General features: G+C 40.4%; 1 protein-coding gene across 1 annotated transcript in view; it reads left to right on the top strand.

The window, feature by feature from the left end:
- The first annotated feature begins 1,148 nt into the window (after nt 1-1,148).
- Nucleotides 1,149-19,518, top strand: part of dync2h1 (dynein cytoplasmic 2 heavy chain 1) — a 66,648-nt gene continuing 48,278 nt past the window's right edge. Inside the window, exons 1-51 of the mRNA XM_079575302.1 lie at nt 1,149-1,267; nt 1,588-1,790; nt 1,926-2,099; nt 2,507-2,645; nt 2,720-2,838; nt 2,919-3,063; nt 3,154-3,299; nt 3,362-3,448; nt 3,536-3,670; nt 3,740-3,853; nt 3,915-4,026; nt 4,090-4,214; nt 4,298-4,473; nt 4,559-4,754; nt 4,817-4,912; nt 5,019-5,180; nt 5,288-5,386; nt 5,534-5,673; nt 5,863-6,091; nt 6,181-6,308; nt 6,446-6,561; nt 6,636-6,763; nt 6,857-7,006; nt 7,594-7,799; nt 7,891-8,046; nt 8,127-8,241; nt 8,328-8,498; nt 8,680-8,838; nt 8,986-9,054; nt 9,152-9,306; nt 9,392-9,524; nt 9,605-9,722; nt 9,799-9,911; nt 10,017-10,130; nt 10,223-10,373; nt 10,674-10,879; nt 11,081-11,263; nt 11,390-11,572; nt 11,717-11,940; nt 12,008-12,123; nt 13,287-13,486; nt 13,552-13,683; nt 13,777-13,909; nt 14,684-14,891; nt 14,964-15,093; nt 15,189-15,344; nt 16,700-16,959; nt 17,817-18,063; nt 18,129-18,280; nt 18,361-18,505; nt 18,577-18,679. Coding sequence (XP_079431428.1) covers nt 1,605-1,790; nt 1,926-2,099; nt 2,507-2,645; nt 2,720-2,838; nt 2,919-3,063; nt 3,154-3,299; nt 3,362-3,448; nt 3,536-3,670; nt 3,740-3,853; nt 3,915-4,026; nt 4,090-4,214; nt 4,298-4,473; nt 4,559-4,754; nt 4,817-4,912; nt 5,019-5,180; nt 5,288-5,386; nt 5,534-5,673; nt 5,863-6,091; nt 6,181-6,308; nt 6,446-6,561; nt 6,636-6,763; nt 6,857-7,006; nt 7,594-7,799; nt 7,891-8,046; nt 8,127-8,241; nt 8,328-8,498; nt 8,680-8,838; nt 8,986-9,054; nt 9,152-9,306; nt 9,392-9,524; nt 9,605-9,722; nt 9,799-9,911; nt 10,017-10,130; nt 10,223-10,373; nt 10,674-10,879; nt 11,081-11,263; nt 11,390-11,572; nt 11,717-11,940; nt 12,008-12,123; nt 13,287-13,486; nt 13,552-13,683; nt 13,777-13,909; nt 14,684-14,891; nt 14,964-15,093; nt 15,189-15,344; nt 16,700-16,959; nt 17,817-18,063; nt 18,129-18,280; nt 18,361-18,505; nt 18,577-18,679 — 7,540 coding nt within the window. The 5' untranslated portion in view covers nt 1,149-1,267; nt 1,588-1,604. The remainder of the gene's footprint in view (nt 1,268-1,587; nt 1,791-1,925; nt 2,100-2,506; nt 2,646-2,719; nt 2,839-2,918; nt 3,064-3,153; nt 3,300-3,361; nt 3,449-3,535; nt 3,671-3,739; nt 3,854-3,914; nt 4,027-4,089; nt 4,215-4,297; nt 4,474-4,558; nt 4,755-4,816; nt 4,913-5,018; nt 5,181-5,287; nt 5,387-5,533; nt 5,674-5,862; nt 6,092-6,180; nt 6,309-6,445; nt 6,562-6,635; nt 6,764-6,856; nt 7,007-7,593; nt 7,800-7,890; nt 8,047-8,126; nt 8,242-8,327; nt 8,499-8,679; nt 8,839-8,985; nt 9,055-9,151; nt 9,307-9,391; nt 9,525-9,604; nt 9,723-9,798; nt 9,912-10,016; nt 10,131-10,222; nt 10,374-10,673; nt 10,880-11,080; nt 11,264-11,389; nt 11,573-11,716; nt 11,941-12,007; nt 12,124-13,286; nt 13,487-13,551; nt 13,684-13,776; nt 13,910-14,683; nt 14,892-14,963; nt 15,094-15,188; nt 15,345-16,699; nt 16,960-17,816; nt 18,064-18,128; nt 18,281-18,360; nt 18,506-18,576; nt 18,680-19,518) is intronic.

The raw sequence follows: 19,518 nt of genomic DNA on the forward strand, positions 1-19,518 counted from the left end.
GCTTATCTTCCAAGTCTGTGGTACTTTGTGCACGAGCCGGTTGCTATTGCATTGTTCTTTTTTTGGAAAGGTGTCAAATCATTCAAATATTTTAAGCCACCAAAATAAACAAGAGAAAAAAGAAAGACTAACTCAAGGGCATTAAAGGGGCTAGATGCAAGTTAGCCATTTTATGCTCACTACGGCCACCTCAGGTCATACATGTAACTGCAGCTTCTATATTAAGCTTGTGCATGACAGCAATTCAGACCCGAAGTAACACCGTTTTGAGTGACAGTGCAGGATTTTAGAGGCAGTTGTGGTGAACAGGTCTGGGCTCATTCTACACATTAGGACATTGTAGGGGCAGGAAAATACATAATTCTAACATTTTTAAACTCCGTATAGTCCCTTTAAGGTGGTTAAGATATTTCCTATTTGAATTTAGGCTGTATTTAGGCTACCATTTCAAAGGAATAATCAATCATTGTATCGATAAACTAGAAATCTGGCCCTCCAGCACAGAACCTCTGGGCCCAACGATGATATTGAGAAATATGTTTATAAGACATCAAGTAGAAGTAGGCTGCTCTAAAAAATATGCTAAATACTGTCACCCCCTGGCAGAACTTCCCACAATGTAACACACTGGCATCTGCAGAACATTGTTGTTTACTTGGGGCTACTATAGTGAGGTTTGATGCTTTGGCAATTATTGTTACTCACCTCTCACACTCACTATGTGCCTACTTTGACCCAATTTCACTGTACAATTTATGAATAAATACACAACCAATATGACTATTTGGTCATTTTGAACATGTAACAAAAGCTCCTTTTTCTTACATATAGGGAAGGCTTTAAAGAGTCCTTTGAAAGGTTTCACTCATTTCTCAGTGGGTTATTATTACTCACCTCTCACACTCAATATGTGCCTAATTTGACCCAATGTCACTGTACAATTTATGAATAAATACACTACTAATATGACCATTTGGAACATGTAAGAATCGCGCACTACAAAACAACATTACGGCTGGCTTGACTGGCATTTTGCGGATGGCGGCTCACTTGACCGCAGTCCCCTACTTGAGAGTACATGGTACGTAAGTGACGTACGCTACGTTCGTAAATGTCTGTTAAAGTGTTGTCACGTGGTACAGGGTTTCGCAGTTGCTACGTAGCGACCACGCAAGCATAATCTCTGTGTTTACCCCAGCGGCGGCTTGATGTGGATTTATTCATGTTTTACGTCAAATAAAAAGTCCAGACATTCACTGACCATCAGGTATGATGCAAATGTTCCTATTAGTGTGCACCGAACCGAAGGAGCGCGGTCACATACAGTTGTATTGGGATGGTGCTAACGGAGCTAACAGCTAGCATTTGGAGTATGACTGCAAAACTATTACGCAAATGTCCGGGGCTACAATATGCTTCAGCAAATGTGATCAACCACTGCATTATAAGAAGCCTCTGATGTTAGAGCTAAGAAACTTTGCTATCACAAGCACTGACGAACGTGTTGTCAGATGATTAGATACACTCATTCACACACATACAGTATTAATGGAAACAAATATAATTTCATGAATCTTTCCTATGCAGTGTGATCTACCTTGAAGATGCCACAGAGTTCAGATGATGTTCGAAAGAAATTTATCCTAACAACAACCAGCAATTTTTTCCAATCAAAGTCATCCTCCAGCCTGGAAAACAGTCCAGAGCTCAATAACTTTTTAGATGATGGGAATGAATTTATATTGTCTGTCAGCAAAGATGTGGAGGATGATCTTCAGATGGCTAACACGGTAAATAAGATAAGATGTTTCTCTCAATGCACTTACTTACATTTACAGTTACTTTCTGACATTTGTGTGATATTTGTGTAAAATGATCTCGTATTATACTAAACTTTATTTGGTTTTATTTTGAATGTGACGCAGATTGAAGGATTGGGGAGCAACAAACAAAAAGTGTTAGTTTTTTTTAAGTTACAGCCGACAGTGATCACAGAGGAAAATCTTCACCAGAGCCTTTTAGTATCATCAATGTTGGATTCTCCCATCAATACACTGTACCAAGCTGTCAAACAAGTCTTTGTGCCTGTACTGCTAAAGGTAAGATTCATAATTCTACAGCTGCATCACCAAAGGTCTTCCTTCTGACATCACATACTTCCATATTTTTTTGCTTTCATGTCTAAAGCAAGAACACATGGTAACTTAAAATGTGCTAACGTTTTGTTTTAGTCATGGTTTTCCTAATTTAGTTTAATTTTGTCCTGTTTTGGTCCTGATTTAGCTTCTCTTTTTTCATCTTTTTTTGAGACAAACAAATTTGTTAAAATCTTTGTTTGAATTTAATGGATCTTATTGTGTAGAAATGGTGTACTTATATATTTCCAATAAAGTTACTCTTCCTATATTGTTCATACTGGGCAGCCATACAGTACCTAATACAGTACAACAGGATAAATGTTTTATTACAAAAATATTTCTTTACATTATTATGCTACTAACTTTAGGATGAGCGCTGGCGGGCAGCCTTCGACCCAAAGCTGGCTGATCTTCTGAGTGAACTTGAGCAGGGGCTCGGCTCAGTGATCCGCCATCATGGAGTACCGCCCTCCTCAAAGAAGGACCGAAAGGAGGATGATGTGCTTGGTAATACGATGCATTTAAACAGATCGAAATGCCAACATTACTTTTGCTAATATGTTATTTTTTTTCCATCTCAGGTATTCTAACACCCACTGATGAGTTTCAGTACTGGGCAGATCTTGCTGAGAATGCTGAAAAAATTACTGTGAGAGAAAGGGCTGCACATTTTGCTGAAAACTTTAAGCCTATACAAAAGGTAAATGAGCGCAATGAACTGAATAAATGGCTTCCCCCTCTCCACACATTTCTTAATTGTTGTTGTGGATATTTCTAAAGGAGTATGGAGGACTAGATGGTCTGTCCATGACTGAGGTTGTGGATTTGGTTGAGCTCAGTAAAGACGCTGTAGATGATGTTTGGCGACAAACTGATTTTGAGCCTTATCCAGAGCCACGTATGAGCCGACTCATGGATGTAATTGGTTAGTTTCCAGAAGACACGCACAACAATTAACTGCAAACATTTGCATGTAACACTCTACCTACAATGTCTATCTTTAAAAAATATGTAGGTGGTGCCCTGGGAAGATATGTTCAAAAGAAACTGAGTGGACATAAAATATTTGAGGAGCCATTTACATCAGTGAGAGAAAACCTTAAAACGGGCATTTCAATCTGTGAGCAGTGGGTGGTGGCCTGTGAGCACCTGACTGGCCAGGTAAAAATAATTGAAACATAACTTACAAACTACACACATGGCAATTTAAAATTTTCTTTTAGGTGTGGAAGAGGCAGTCTCTCCACCCATGGAAGGGAAACAAGCAGTGCCCACAAGTTCTGCAAAATCTTGCAGAAAGATTGGATGAAGTAAGATAAACATCAGTCAGACATTTTATTCATCTTGATTTTACGATGCTGTGAAATAGATATAACTTTGTAATTTTTTGTCGATAGATAATAACTCTACGCACTGTCCATGAAAAGTTGTTGCGGCTGCTCTCAGGGGCAAAACAACAGGCTCTGACTTCAGATGTCGTGTTCGAGCCCTTCTCTGGACTCAACCCTTTGCATTACAACCCCTACACTCAGGTAAGTTGTAAATATACATTAAAGATCAACCATAAAGCCAAGTAACCAACATTTTGTTGTTGTCATTAGCCTCTGTGGAAAGCTGCAGTATCTCACTTTGAGCGTCTTATTGCACCATCTGAGCAGGAAGTTGCAGGCCGACTGAAGAGCTACATTGCAGATGTGCAGAACAATCCGCAACAGGTAACTATTATAATTATTCAATCTATTAGTGACAGTAAATTAATGTATGTATTTTTTGTAGCTGTTACTTGTGTTTCAAAAGCACCGAGAATTAATCAAACGTCCCAGTATCAGTAAAGAGCTGCAGCCAGAGAGAGAAATTTTACTTGCCCGACTGCTGGACTACAACAAAGGTAGATTTTTATATTGTATAAGTCAATTTAAACTAAAAATCAAGTGTCATTTTATAATTGTAGGGCTCAAGACTGATTTTGAAAACCGTTGCCATGGGGGCCCTGGAGAGAAGTCTGGACCCCTCATTGGTAGAAATCTGCCTGAGGTGGTCAACAAAATTGTCTGGGTCCGACAGCTCATTCATAAGGTGATTTTCACATTTATTCATACATTCACACCTATGTTGTAACAGTATGATTTCTAAAGACTTTTTTTTGCTGTTTGCAACAGCTTGAAGATTCGTCTCGTATAGCTGAGGCGCTGCTTTCAGATCTATCAGGATTCAAAGGGTTTCTGCGGTTCTCTGATGACCTACTAGACGTGTTGAGAGCCTATGAGCAGGAGCAGTTTGAAGACTGGTCCAGAGATGTCCTATCTGGACTGGCAGATCCAAAATCAGGAATCAGGTGAAAATATTCACATACACACGCAGTGCTGTAATTCTTACATTCCCATGTAACGATTGTTCTCCTCTTACCATTACCCATTTAGTCTCCAAGCCAGCAGCCGTGTGATGGACCTGGACCATGTGGATGGTAGACTTCAGATTCACTACTCGGATCGACTGGTCAGTCTGCTCCGAGAGGTCAGGCAGCTTTCTGCTTTAGGCTTCATTATCCCTGCCAAGATACAACAGGCAGCCAACACCGCAGACAAGTTCTACAGACAAGCTGTTGTCCTAAAGCAGGTCAGTGATTCATAAGTCTCATTCTTCTCATAACTCTCTCTGACCTCATGTCTTCTGTTTAGGTGGCACATTTCTACAACACTATTGACCAACAGATGATTCCCTCTCAAAAACCTATGATGCTCGGTTTGGCCCTTGCTTTTGAGCAGGTCATCAAGGTGCTTGCAAACTGCTTCCCTACACATGGTTTTACCACTCTATAAAAATAAGTAAATACTACTTAACTAATACATGCTCGTCGACAATGATGTTTGTCTTTCATAGAATCCCCGTTCAAATTCCAAAGAATCAGGTGGAAAACTGCAGATTACTTGGGACAATCCCAAAGAATTAGAGTCTTATATTGCCAAGCTTCAAACCGCTGCTGAGAGGCTGTCCACTGAGAACAGAAAGTTACGAAAATGGCACACAGATTTCATTGACAAGGTGCAGTTTGGTTTTGCTTTTCCTATTTATTTAAAATAATGAAATTTGTTGAGATTAGCACAGAGTGACTTTGCTTTTTGATGTACTCTTTGTGCAATACACTGTAGGTGGTGACACTAATGAATGTAGATCTACTAAGGCATCAGCAGAGGTGGAAAGATGGACTTCAGGACCTTCGTACTGGCTTTGCTGCACTGGAGGCTCAAGTAAGTATTCAGAAAATTAAAAAGTGAAACTGCTTTTAGTAAATTTAGGATTTATTTCTATTTGAGGCCAGTGCTCCCCTGACAAAGAGATTCTTAATCTCAGTGGGACTTTCCTGGTGAAATAAAGGTCAAATAATTTCTGTGCAGGGATTCAGGTCTGATGACATGCGGGCTTGGAGGCAGCACTGGAATCATCAGCTCTACAAGGCTCTTGAACATCAATATCAAATGGGACTGGAAGCTCTGAACAAAAATCTGCCAGAAATACACATAGATCTTACTTTCAAGTGAGCCCATTTGTTTGTGATTTTTGTTTGTTTTGCTGTATCATCATTCATTTTTGAGATTTAAGCATGTATTCTTAGTTTTATTACACATGTATACAGCCGTTGGATTGTGTTTTTGATTCACTACAATCAGTTTAGTTGTTTTTAATTCTTTTCAATAATGACAATGTCTTTTTGCTCTGTGCTCAGGCAAGGTCGTTTACAGTTCCGTCCTCCCTTTGAGGAGGTCCGGGCTCGATATTTCAAGGAAATGAAGAGGTTCATTTCCATCCCCAACCAGTTCAAAGGGGTCAGTGCCCAGGGAGAGGAGCTCATCTTCAGCATCATGATTGACAGGAACGCCTCTGGGTTTCTCACCATTTTCAGTAAAGCAGAGGATTTGTTTAGCCGCCTACAAGCTATACAACTCAAATTTAAGGTGCGTCACTTGCACTTGCCACTCAAAATGTGAATTGAAATCAGATAATATACAGGTCATTTTCCTGATGATGAGCCTGTGTCTTGTAGGACTGGGTGGTGCTGGGTCAGGTGGATTTGGAGAGGTTAGTAGAGAAGCATCTCATCTCAGTGCAGGACTGGGAGAGAAACTTCAAAGCACTTAAAGCCAAAGGAAAAGAATCAGAACGCCTTCCAAGGTACAGTCAAATCTCAATCAGAAGTATTATTATAACTAGAATTGATCTTGTCTCAGAAATAACCACATTTACTGGATAATCTTATATAGGCCTGCTGACAGAAAACCTTTACAGTAATTTTCTGTTTCGTTTTTTAGTCAAGAGAAAGTAGACTGTATAACTGTCAACTGTGAGCCTGTGAAAGCTGCTATAGATGACCTCATCCAAAATCTGTTTGACCTGCTGCTGACGTCACTCAGGAAGTCCATACAAGGTAAAGTCTATTTTCGGTTTTCTTTCATGTTTATTTGCTGCTAATGCTTTCACTTTCCATTTTTTATTCTTTAGGCCACACACAAGCCATAGAGAGTTTTGTATCAGAGTCAACAGAGGCCCTGTCCATTCGCCCAGAAAGCATGGAGGAAATAAGTGCAACACGAGGACATTATAACCAAATTTTATCCGGCAAGCCAGAAGTAAGGGCAACTACAAATTTGCATGAATCAGCAACCAACCAAACAATCAAACAAACTAAACAACATGAGTAACCTGAGCGTGTCTTTGCACAGATCGTACAACAGTTTCAAAGTGCTGAGGAGAAGAACCGCTTGCTGCGCTCTGTTGCCGGTGCTGGTCTAGACTCTATGAATGCTCTAAAGGCTAAATGGGATAAATTAGATCTTATTATGGAAAGCCACCAACTCATGATAAAAGAACAGGTAACACACAGGCATGGGGTAATACATGTTTCAAAAGATGCACATTGCACACAGACTATATACTGTGTAACTATCTGGCTCCTGAGACATAGTTCAACATTTTAGTGCAAATTGGTTTCCAGATTGTAGGACAGGCTCCTTCGTTGGCTTCTTATTGCCCTTTACTGCCTCCCAGAGGGCAGTAATTGAACTGCGGATGCACTGGATCAGTTGGTCCATGAGTTATGCCCATTCCAAACATCTTGTCTTGTAAATTAGAGGGGGACTTGTGTCTATTTGTTCAGAGCAGACTTTAGATGCAATGGTTTACTTTACTGTCCCCGTAGGGAAATTTGTCCTTTGCATTTGACCCATCCGAATGGTCCGAATCACCTGGAGGATTAACCCATTGAACATGTTTTTAGTGGTAGTTTAAACATGCAAACTCCACACTGAAACTTGTGGTTGGAATGCTTCATAATACTGTCAATATGTCGTTGTAGTTTTGATCAAGGTTTCCGTTATTTTCCATAGTGTGCTTTAATGAGCATGCTTGTGCTTTAGTGCAAACCTATGACTAGTATTTACACACTTTATTTTTGTGTAAGGTTGAAGTAATGCGTAGCAAAGTGGCAAGTCACCTGGACACCTACAGAGCAGATTTGGAGCGGTTTAAGGCCCGATGGGACCAGCTCAAGCCCAAAGATGACATTTTAGAGACGGGAGACCACTCTGCCTTACTTGGATGCCTTCAGACCATCAAAGATAAACAGCTGGAGTTTCAAGAATTAGAGATAGTGCGGAACAAACTGCTGTAAGTGGTTTTATTCTATGGTTTTCATTTATTTAACCTAAACTTAAACTTAAAATAAATTAAATTCATCATTTTTTTTTCTTCTTTTTAGTGAAGACTGTACTTATTTCAACCTGGAAGCTCCGGACTTCTCATTAGCTGAAGAGACAAAGCGGGATATGGAAGAGCACAGTCAAATGTGGGGTTTGTATGAAGAGTGGCAGGAGGGTTTCACAGAGAAGGCTCGAGAGGACTGGATAACATTCAGGTGAAATACTGTACATTTGAAAAGTTCTCTACATGAAACTGGTGAATTGCGTTGGAACGAAACCTTTCTTGTTTTCGAAGGAGTAAAACGTATATTTTCGAGGAGTTCCTCTTTAATTGGCAAGAGAGGCTTCGGAAATTGGAACAGCCCACTGCTATGTCTGTGAAACTACAAGCAGAAGTGGACAAGTACAAGGTGGTGTTGTCCAATTCTAGACTTAGCATTTGTATCTTTCACATGAATCCTAATTGTGTCTATGTTTTCATAATAAATGTATGTAGAACATGGTGCCAGTGCTGAAATATGTGCGGGGTGAACACCTGTCCCAGGACCACTGGCTGGACATGTTCAGAATGTTGGGTCTACCCAGAGGGACCACGCTGGAGAGACTAACTTTCCAAGACTTTCTCAGTGTGGCAAATACCATTGTGGAAAAAGCATTTGAACTGAAGGTAATCTCATGCAGAAAAAGTAGTTGAAAATACATTTCAGTAAGATTGTCATGACAAACACTAGAGGGCAGTAGCACATAAGACTTGTTCTTTACAGAAATGTTTCGCCCTAACAGTATTTTTCTTTAGTACTGTTTAGTTATAGATTGTCTGTACCCTAATTAAGAATGAAAACTTGCAGGATCTGAATAGCCGTGCCCAGGCTGAAGTAACGATCAGAGAAGCACTGAGGGACCTGGACTTGTGGGGAGCGGCTGCAACATTTACTCAGACTGAATACACTGACAGCAGTGGCCGCACTATCTCCCTGATCAAAGACTGGAAGGACATAGTCAATCAGGTTTGCTATTACATTTCTCACACTGCACAAAGCAGACAAAAGGCACAGTACATACTAAGGTCACCATTCCAAGCGACCTTACTGTTAAAAAATGAATTCCTTTGAATGTAATTTGCTTAGCACAACAATGTTTTTCATCCTATCAAGGTTGGAGACAACCGCTGTCTTTTACAGTCTTTGAAAGACTCCCCTTACTACCGTAGTTTCCAAGACAAGGTTAGTTCAAATCATGACCTTTTATGAATTTGCTCAGTATAGTTTGTACTAAATGAGACACTTAAGAACACACTGACCTAATCTCTCCTATGTAAAGGTCAGTCTGTGGGAAGTTCGTCTGTCAGACCTTGATGAATATCTGCTAAGTCTAAATGCTATCCAGAGACGATGGGTTTATTTAGAACCAATTTTTGGACGTGGTGCACTACCACGGGAAGAGGCTCGCTTTAAAAGAGTGGATGAAGATTTCAGGTTTTTAATTTCTCTTCATTTTGGTTCCATTTTACATTGTACTGTTGATTTGAAGTTATTCATTTTCTACAATTCATTTGCACAGAACTATTATGTCAGACATTCAAAGGGACAACCGAGTGGTTTCACTGAGCTCCAGGGCAGGCATCAGAAACTCACTGGTCACTATACTGGACCAGCTGCAGCGCTGCCAGAAATCTCTTAATGAGTTCTTAGAGGTACAGTCAGTTCCTATTGCATTGGCAGAATTCTCCAAACCTTTTCCAAATTGGTTTCAAAAATGTTATTTATGATTCAGGAAAAGCGCTCTGCTTTCCCACGGTTTTATTTCATTGGAGATGATGACCTTCTAGAAATTCTTGGTCAGGCAACAAACCCCACCGTAATCCAGTCACACCTCAAGAAACTCTTTGCAGGTCAGTAGATTATTGTGATTTTAGCCAGCCGTCGGGTAGTCTTTGACTGTAAAGTGTGAATCCTTTGGTATTACAGGCATCCACAGTGTTGTATTTGATGAACAGTGCCAGCACATTGTGGCTATGTGCTCTTTGGAGGGGGAGACGGTGCCTTTGCAAAACCTGATTCGCATCTCAAACCTTGTAGAGGTAAAAAAAAACATAAAATAAGATTTTTATTTCTGACAACTTTCACAATACGGATTATGGTAAAAAAAGACTTTGCCTGAATATTGTAATAATTCTGTGCTCAAGGGTTGGTTAGGTCAACTGTCCATGGGAATGAAGGAGACTCTGAAGCATCTTTTATATGAGTGTGTCTTAAGTGGGAAAAAGGGAGAGGTAGATCCTTCACGCTACCCATCACAGGTATATTACAAATCACAAATAAGGACTTCTTATTCGAAATCTTATTGAACCAGATTTTTTTTTTCTACTAAAATGCAATATGTCTGGTACAGATTCTGTGTTTGGCTGAACAAATCCAGTTTACTGAAGATGTGGAAAGAGCTTTAAAAGAGCAAAATCTGCAACGACTGGAGCTGGAGCTCAATGCAAAACTGGAGCATTACACTACAGTTGACACCAGTTCAACAGACACTTCTAACACAGGTATGATGAAGTCACCATTAGACACACACTTTTACAGCAGCCATTTTCATAGATCCTTTCATTGTCTTTGTCTGTTGATACGTGAGACTGAAAGCTTACTACTTTTAGGCATCAATCACCAGTGCTATTTTGTTCTTCTTTATACTCCTATCCTTTAAATAAACATTAAATATAATGTGTGTGTTTTAATCCTATTTTTCAAGGTGTTTCAAACATGTTTTGATTTGAAAGGATGTTATTGCTGTGAGCCCTTGCAAATCCAAGCTGTCAACGTAACATAACACACATTTTCCTTTGCAGATGCCAGTGTACTGCAGCTGAAGCTAAAGGCCTTGATCCTGGACATCGTTCACAACATAAGCGTCGTGAAGCAGCTCATCCAGGAGGGGGTGACCAGCACTAATGCCTGGACGTGGAAGAAGCAGCTACGATTTTACATGGCCCCAGACAAATGCTGCCACATACAGATGGTGGATGCCCAATTCAGCTATACTTACGAATACCAGGTGTGTGGATGTAGATACAAAACCCGCACTTCTTTTCTGCTCCCATTTGGGGGCAGTGTTTATGTGTCCAACAAAGTCTTTCCCCATAATGTTTCCCCATACCTTTTTATCATACAGGATTTACGGTACTCTGACTTCAGCTATTTCCTAACTCTTAAACTGTATTAATTTTGTTGACATACTTTCATGTGTGTTTCCAAGGGGAATGCTGCAAAGCTGGTGCACACTCCACTGACTGATAAGTGCTACCTGACTCTGACTCAAGCCATGAAAATGGGGCTTGGAGGTAACCCCTATGGGCCTGCTGGAACTGGCAAAACAGAGTCTGTCAAAGCCTTGGGGGGGCTGTTTGGGAGGCAGGTGCTCGTCTTTAACTGTGATGAGGTATGGCAGTGCAATATCGAGTGTTTAGAGCGTTTTTAGATATCTAGGAGCCACAGTATTTAGAGAACAAGACTAACTAATACTTCACCAGACAGAAAACTAAAGAAGCTATGTTTCTTATTTCAGGGTATTGATGTCAAGTCAATGGGCAGAATCTTTGTGGGTTTGGTGAAGTGTGGCGCATGGGGCTGCTTTGATGAGTTTAACCGATTAGAAGAGGCAGTGCTATCAGCAGTTTCTATGCAAATCCAGGCCATTCAGGACTCACTTAAACATCACAAGCAAACATGTGAACTGCTGGGAAAAGAGGTATATTTGGAGTTGTATGTTCTAACTATGCAAATCAATGTAAACGTCTTTTTGTCAGCTCAGTCGTTGGCTTTTTCTTAATTGTATGGTATGGACATCAAAACAGTCACATTGCCAAATAACAAACTGTATTTCTAACTGTAGGTGGAATTGGACCCAAATTCCGGGGTATTCATCACCATGAACCCAGCAGGGAAAGGCTATGGGGGCAGACAAAAGCTTCCAGATAATCTGAAGCAACTTTTCAGGCCTGTGGCTATGAGCAGGCCAGACAATGAGCTCATCGCTGAGGTCATTCTCTACTCTGAGGGATTCAAGAATGGAGAGGTATTGGGGCGCAAACTGGTGGCGATCTTTAACCTGGCCAGGTGAGATTTTTATCCTTGATTAAAGAAAGCGATTCAGGATGCAATACTTTAATCCTTTCGTCACCAGGGAGCTGTTGACTCCACAGCAGCACTATGACTGGGGACTGCGAGCTCTGAAGACTGTGCTAAAGGCCTGTGGCAGCCTGCTACAACAGCAGAGGAAGACCCAAGAAAAAGACAAGAGTAAGACCATTAAACATATTCTCTGTGTGAACTTCTACCTAATGGGTATAAGCAAGCAAATTAGTCTGTGTGAATTAGTTTTGCATCAAACCAAACTGAAGGCAGACTCACAGATAGTCGTGTAGTTATGACAAAAAGTTTACTCTGTTTCTGCTAAATTTAATCTTTTTGTTAATATTCTACTATATATTCTATACATGCAGCTAGAATTTGATACAATGGGCTTTAGAAAGGCCATTTTTTGTTGTCTAAAACTCATTCAACAGACAATAGTTCATGATTAAATTCTTTTACATTAGTCCTAATTCTCAAATTGACTATGCTGTGAACTAGCGCAATAAATTCCAAGTGTTTTGAGTCAAGTAGCTTTTTTCATTCGGCTGCTCTTGTCCTCTAAACCCTCTAATACCCACCATCAAGTGACATTTAGACTAAATGGTCCACTGCGAAACTTTTTTCCCTCCCTTGGGCTTTTAACTTGTGTGTACTTTTGTCCTTCTCCATTCTCCCGTTTCCCGACACTGGACTGCCAAAGTTCTGTTGTTTACAGCACTTTACTCGCAGCCTCTCCCTCCCCCTGACCTCCTGTTGGCTCTGATACCTGTTAGTCGATGCTCTTCTCATCCTACCATTTTCTGGCTTGTGCCCTCTATTTCCCACCTTCATCTTATGTCGGCTTTGCAAACTCTCTGCGTCTCCATCCTCTCTCTCTCTCTCTCTTTCACATGCTTACAGTCCAGCCACACATACCCCCGCTCTGTCAAAGAGTCCCTGAGGATTTCTTGTGTCTGTCTCTGTATAGTCCGTCCAAGAGTTTCTCTGTTGTGGAAATTCTTGCTGCAGGGAAGACCAGAATCTTTGGAGGAGAGAACAAAAGTATTGACATAGTGAATCGTGACATGCTTTGGTAATTAGTGCTGTTTAATAGGGTTTTCAGAAGAGCAAAGCCATAATTAAAGGCATAAATTAAGCAAAAGCGCTCTGAAAGAACAGGCCAATACAAATCCAAGAATAAAGTCACAAAATACACATCACTAATGAGACCTTATCTCGCAATGAGGTCATTTGTCGCAAGTGCTTTTTGATTCAATTTTGTGTTATGTTTATCTTTGAGGTCGCAAAATTCAAGTGCCGGCTAATCCATTCGTCTTGACTATTTGCAGTTCAGGAGAGCAGCCTGGTGGTGCAAGCTTTACGGCTGAACACTATGTCGAAGCTAACTTTCGCAGATAGCTCTCGGTTCGACGCTCTGGTCCGTGATGTCTTCTCTGGAGTGGATTTCAGCGATGTTGAAGATCAAGTCCTAATGCATGCACTTGAGCAGGTTTATAAGGAAGCAAGACTTGAAGTCATACCAAGCCAGGTGAATTACTATAACATTTACAGGCAAATGCAGACACATTAACAAATAATCTCTTTTTTTTGTAGCTAAAGAAAGGACTGGAGCTGAATGAACAGCTAAGACAGCGTATGGGTGTGGTGATTGTGGGCCCAAGTGGGGCAGGAAAGTCCACACTTTGGAAGATGCTTCGAGCAGCGCTTAATAAGACCGGAAAAGTGGTGAGGACCGCCGCTTCTCATGCCACACTCGAATGCTGTCATCGGTTATTGCAGTTGATCAATTATTGTGTAATGTGCCGTGTATCTTTGTAGGTGAAACAGTACACAATGAATCCCAAGGCGATGCCGAGACAGCAGCTGCTGGGTCATATAGACATGGACACCAGAGAATGGTCTGATGGGGTTCTGACGCACAGTGCCAGAAGTGTGGTCAAGGAGCCACAGGGTAAACATGTGATAATTATATTACTATTTTTAAGCAGCACTATGTAGCGTGTTTACCTTAATAAATCCTTTTTGTAGTCCCTCTGGGGTGTTAATGGCACAATTGGGGGGGTCTTTCATCTCCCCCAGTGTCTCTGCCGGCCTGAAAACCACAATTGCAACTCCCCCGCCTCTGGGTCGGAGCCACTAGTACACACAAATGGAAGAAGCTAACAGGCTAACGGGCAACGCTAACTGCAGGCTAGCACTACTTAAACAGTGTTTACAGACAAGTTTGAGAGAAAAAAATTATCTCCATTATGTAAATGGTTGTACAATATCCCTCTCTCCTTTTGTCTTTTCTGTCAGCGTAGTATTTACTCGCATGGACAATTAATGAGTAAAGTACATCTGCTGTGGTGCTTATGGCCTCTAGGGGCGTGAGTTACTTAGTTCTGCTTTAAGTTGGACTGCAACAGCTGATCGAATTGATAGTAATTTAGTAATAGTTACTCATTATCTGGTTTATACACTGTATCTACTACAGTTTTTATGACAAAGCAAGGCCTTGAAATGGTCTTGGTTGGCATATGTTTTCCATAATCTGGTAAAATGTTTATACGACTCAATGGTGCAATACATTTGACTAGTTCATCTATCAGTAAAATATAGATATTTCTTACTAGTCGACTATTAAAAAATGTGAACGTTGTTACATTGCCTCATTGTTACTTGCATGACAAAACACTCCTTGTAAACTTCTATAAGATAAAAATGTGCCTCTTGTCTGGTCCAGAGGTGAGCTCCTGGATCGTGTGTGACGGAGACATTGACCCTGAGTGGATCGAGAGTCTAAATTCTGTCCTTGATGACAACCGCTTGTTGACCATGCCGAGTGGAGAGCGAATACAGTTTGGACCTAATGTTAACTTCTTATTCGAAACCCACGACTTGAGCTGTGCTTCACCGGCCACCATCTCCCGAATGGGCATGATCTTTCTGAGGTCAGTCAGTGTTGAATGTCTACAGAGCAGGATGTCTTGTGCCCTTTTCACTTCTGTTATCTTCATTTTTAGTGATGAGGACATTGATGTGAATGCTTTGCTGAAGTCATGGTTGCACAATCAGCCTGAAGAGTGTCGCAGTAACCTCGAAAACTGGCTTGGAGACTACTTCCATCGAGCTCTTGATTGGGTTAATAAACAGGTATCTCTTTCTTAATGCTGTAAATAGTGTGCACTAAATTTGAAACAGTACTGAAAGCAGTGTTTGCTATAGTTAAGTCTTTCTTTTTTCAATAGAATGCCTTTGTCGTGGAGACCAGTCTAGTGGGGACTGTGCTCAATGGCCTCTCACACCTCGATGCAGTGACAGAGAGAGGTCAATTCATCATCTGCCTTCTGAGAGGCTTTGGAGGAAACCTGCACCTCAAAACAAGAATAGATTTTGCCAAAGAGGTAGCCCTCATTTTACCATTTTTTGTCATGGGTTTGCTCTGCAATAGATGATTTAATTTAAGACCGATTATTGATTGACTGCGGAATTCTTCCGCAGTCAATTATTGGTTTTCATGTTCTTTATTATTATTCCTCTTCCATCTTTTTCCCGATTTTCTAGAGCTTTCAGCACCTTCATGCTTTGTGCAATTTATGCAAGTTATGCATCAAAACGTTCCGCATGTTGAGGAGAAGGGTGCTATTACTTTTGGGACTTCTGCAACTTACGGTTTTTCCGCAATCGGCCAAAATGTCGGAGATTTTTCCCATTGACTTATAATGGGGCTGCCGCAAATCCATGCTTTTCTGCACTTTTTTCTGCATTTTCTGCAATTTCTGCACTTTGTGCATGTTCAGCTTATGCAACTTGTGGGTTTTGAGAAAAAATTGGCCTTCTGCAGTTTTCCAGTTTTTTTATACGGGAGTTTGAAATTTTTGCATTGGTGTGTATGTGCGAATCCAGCCAATGGGGAGACTCCAGGACTTTCAGCCATTTTTGCAGCTTCTGCCAATCAAGCACTGAGGCCATTTCAACAGTTTGACCAGTTTATGGAATATAAAAAGTTTATGCAATATTAATAATTTATGCAAAGTAACCACTTTATGGGATTTAACCAGTTTATGCAACTTAAGAGTTTATGCGATTTAGGATTTATGAATTTTAAAGAGTTTGTGCAATTTACCACTTTTTGCAGTTTATACAGTTCATGCAACATGACATTTTATGCATTTTACCAGTTTATGCAAATTTGATTATGCAATTTGAAGAGTTTATGCAATTTCTGCATTCGCTTCCCGCATTTCCGCAGTCAATCGCAATGGCGCAGCCATTGCATTTCTAGTTATTATTATTATTATAGACCCTTTATTACAGATAATCATCAATAACAAAGACACAAATATTATTACTGAAATATTATGCTTTTTTCTCTATATTAAACATCTAAAATACAACACACGATTAAGGTGTCCAGCCACTCCTACTTTCTGTTTAAAAGCAGTAGCTTCACACACACTTGGAATGATCCAATCACTGTTGTTTATTTATTGCTCATCTCTCATTTGAGGAGTGGTGTTTCCATTTGTCAGGTGGTTGTGCAAATTTTTTCGTCCTCTTTATTATGTTTGTTATTTTTTACTTGCTTAAACTGTCATGTTTGTTTTGACACTTGACACAAATTAAACAGTCAATCCCACATCTGAACTTGGAGAAATAAGACTACAGAGTATCTTTTTGGAAAAGCGTGAAGTTTTGGTCAGGGTAACGCACTTATGTTTGCTGTGGTGAAACAATCTGTTTCTCTGTGTTTTTGTAGCTGCTGAGCTGGGCCAGAGAAACCGCTCCTGACCTCAAACGACCTCTGGACACGTACTACGACTCTGGCACTGGACATTTCTCGACTTATAAGTTGCACCGTCCTGAAAGCCTCATGTTGGAGCAGCTGGCCCACACACACAGGCTGCCTGTCATTGAAACTCCAGATATGCAGAGGAGTCTGCACTGCTTTTCCCCGTGGCTCACTGCTCAACTGAGACAGCCCTTTATGGTGGTGGGGCCGGAGGGCTGTGGCAAAGGGTAATTAAACATTTATAATTAGACCAAGCTAACATTGCTAATTTTGACAGCAAATTATATAGTGTGATGTATATATAGATAATAGATTTAGATTATATATAGGTGAACATTGGGATTTTATGGTTTAGGCCTCTTTGATTGTAAAGAAATGCATTTAACTGGGACAATGTCCGTCCCTCCCTCCCATCCTTTCTTTTCCTTTTTTTCTTCCATGAACATTTATTGAGTCATTTAACTCAAAATATCAAAAACTGTTATTCATTTTTTTTTTTTTTGTCAGGAAAAAGTCCCATTTACAAAAAACTATTCTGAAATATATTTAGCCAAATGCTTGGACAGATAATCAAAATTATATATTAGCTAATTTGCATGCTTTGTTGTGTTCATGGAGAGCTTTTGCCTCAAAGTAATTGCTTCCAGCCTGAGGAGTTTTGAGAACATGGGGTCACCCAGCTTGCCTTTTACACTCCATTTGAGCCACACACTTTCTTTCTCCTCTGCCTTCTCTTCTTGCATCACTTTGTCTGAAAGGTCACTGTGTCAGTCAGGCCCAGGGTTTGTCTGCTCATTTTTCTGCTACGTCTAATTATTTCCCACACATTTACTGCAATAGACTGAACACACACGCACACTTGGGTAACTTTCCAATTATATTCTGTTTGCGCCCTCACAAATGTCTGTCTTTGCCATTGGGCTTTTCCAGACAAACAATGACTTCTGGATAAAACTAAAAATAACTTTAGACCGAGTCCTTTGTTTGTTGCGAAGTTTTACAGCTTAAAGGAAATATCTCTATAAAACAGAGTTGTTTTCTTAGCCTTTTCAAATGAATAATAAGCACTGTTTCTTTGACCTAGAATGCTCCTGAGCCACGCCTTCTCCCAGCTGAGGTCCACTCAGGTCGCAGTGGTGCACTGCAGTGCCCAGACATCTTCACGACATGTTCTGCAGAAGCTTGGTCAGACCTGTCTGCTGCTCAGCTCCAACACGGGCCGTGTGTTCAGACCCAAGGACTGTGAAAACCTTGTGTTGTACCTTAAAGACGTCAATCTGCCCAAACCTGACAAATGGGGGACCAGCAATCTCATAGCCTTTCTCCAACAGGTAAATATCACTGGACAGGTGGAAACAGTAAATAGAAACAGGACTAAGATTTATTCCTCTTTCAGGTGTTAACATATAAAGGATTTTACGATGAAAATCTGGAATGGGTCAGTCTTGAAAACATCCAGGTTGTAACTTCAATGTCAACAGGAAGTGCTGTTGGGAGCCATTCTCTCACTTCACGCTTCTCTTCCATAGTGCGCATCTGCACCATCGAGTAAGTCGCCATTGATTGTTCGTGTCAATATTCTGTAAAGTCTTCAGTTTGTCCTCTAAAACTTTGAATTTTGGCTCAAGCTATCCAGATAGGGAACAGCTACAAACTATCTACTCGGCATATTTGCAGCCAGTTCTCCAGCACAGCCTCGGTAGCCAGGCAGAGTGGGCCAGCACCGGGAGAGTCCACCAGCTGTCTGGCTCTCTAGTGCAACTTTACGAACAGGTCTGACCGTACAATGCTTTTGTTTGTAACGAGGGAACACAACCCATATCTGTTTTTATTTCTCAATTCAGGTCAAAGCGAAATTCACTGTTGACGACTACAGCCATTATCTGTTCACTCCCTGCATCCTCACAGAGTGGGTTCTTAGCCTTCTGCGCTATGACCTTACTGCAGGTAATCTCCCTAATGTGGCATATTTCCATTTTTCTGTGTTTTCACTTTGTAAACTCCTCTCATTCATCATTTTCTTGACTCTATTTTTTTTAAATGATGCAAATTTAAAACAAGTTTAAACACAGACTGAAGTAAAATGTGTAAATCCATTTAATTTAGTGATGTATTTAAAAATTGCTGCTGCTTTTGAGGAGCCTGAAACATAATAACTCTATCAACTCTCCTGCCAGAGTCGCCATGGCAGCTCCAGATGGCGGAGTTTCTTTATCTGACCCTTTTTTACGACCTTTCAAATTCTCACCTTTTCTCCTGATTCCTCCCTTCCCCCTGTGTCTCAGCCAGGGGAGGGGGGTCTTCAATTCTCTGTGTCACTTGTGTGTCTCTCCTTCTTTTATCATCATGTCCCTCCAACGTCATGTTCCTGCTGAGTTCAGCCATACTTTCTAATTAAACACCTTGGTGGATCATCTACTACTATTTTCCAGTCTCATCATTTTAACTTGCAACTTCCTTCTCTCCTTCTGCTTTCTGCTTAACCTTTCTTGGTATGTAAAATCAGTCTTTCAATCCTAATCATTATATTGCGTTTATATTTAAGCTTTTTTATTATTATCTGTAATAATTTAAATTTGTATATTACAGTTGATTCAGACAGTTTTCAGATCACGTTTAATGATTTCATATTTGTTAAAAAAAATACCATGATTACCCAAATAAAAACAAAACATTATGTATATAGAAGAAACTTAAAAACCCTATTCTATTGCTCTCAGTCGTACTTGAGAACATTTTCAGTATTAAACATAATTGTAGGAATAGTAAAAAGATACTTTCTGAAA

This window comes from Gobius niger (genome assembly GCF_951799975.1).
Source record: "Gobius niger genome assembly, chromosome: 1".
NCBI lineage: Eukaryota > Metazoa > Chordata > Actinopteri > Gobiiformes > Gobiidae > Gobius > Gobius niger.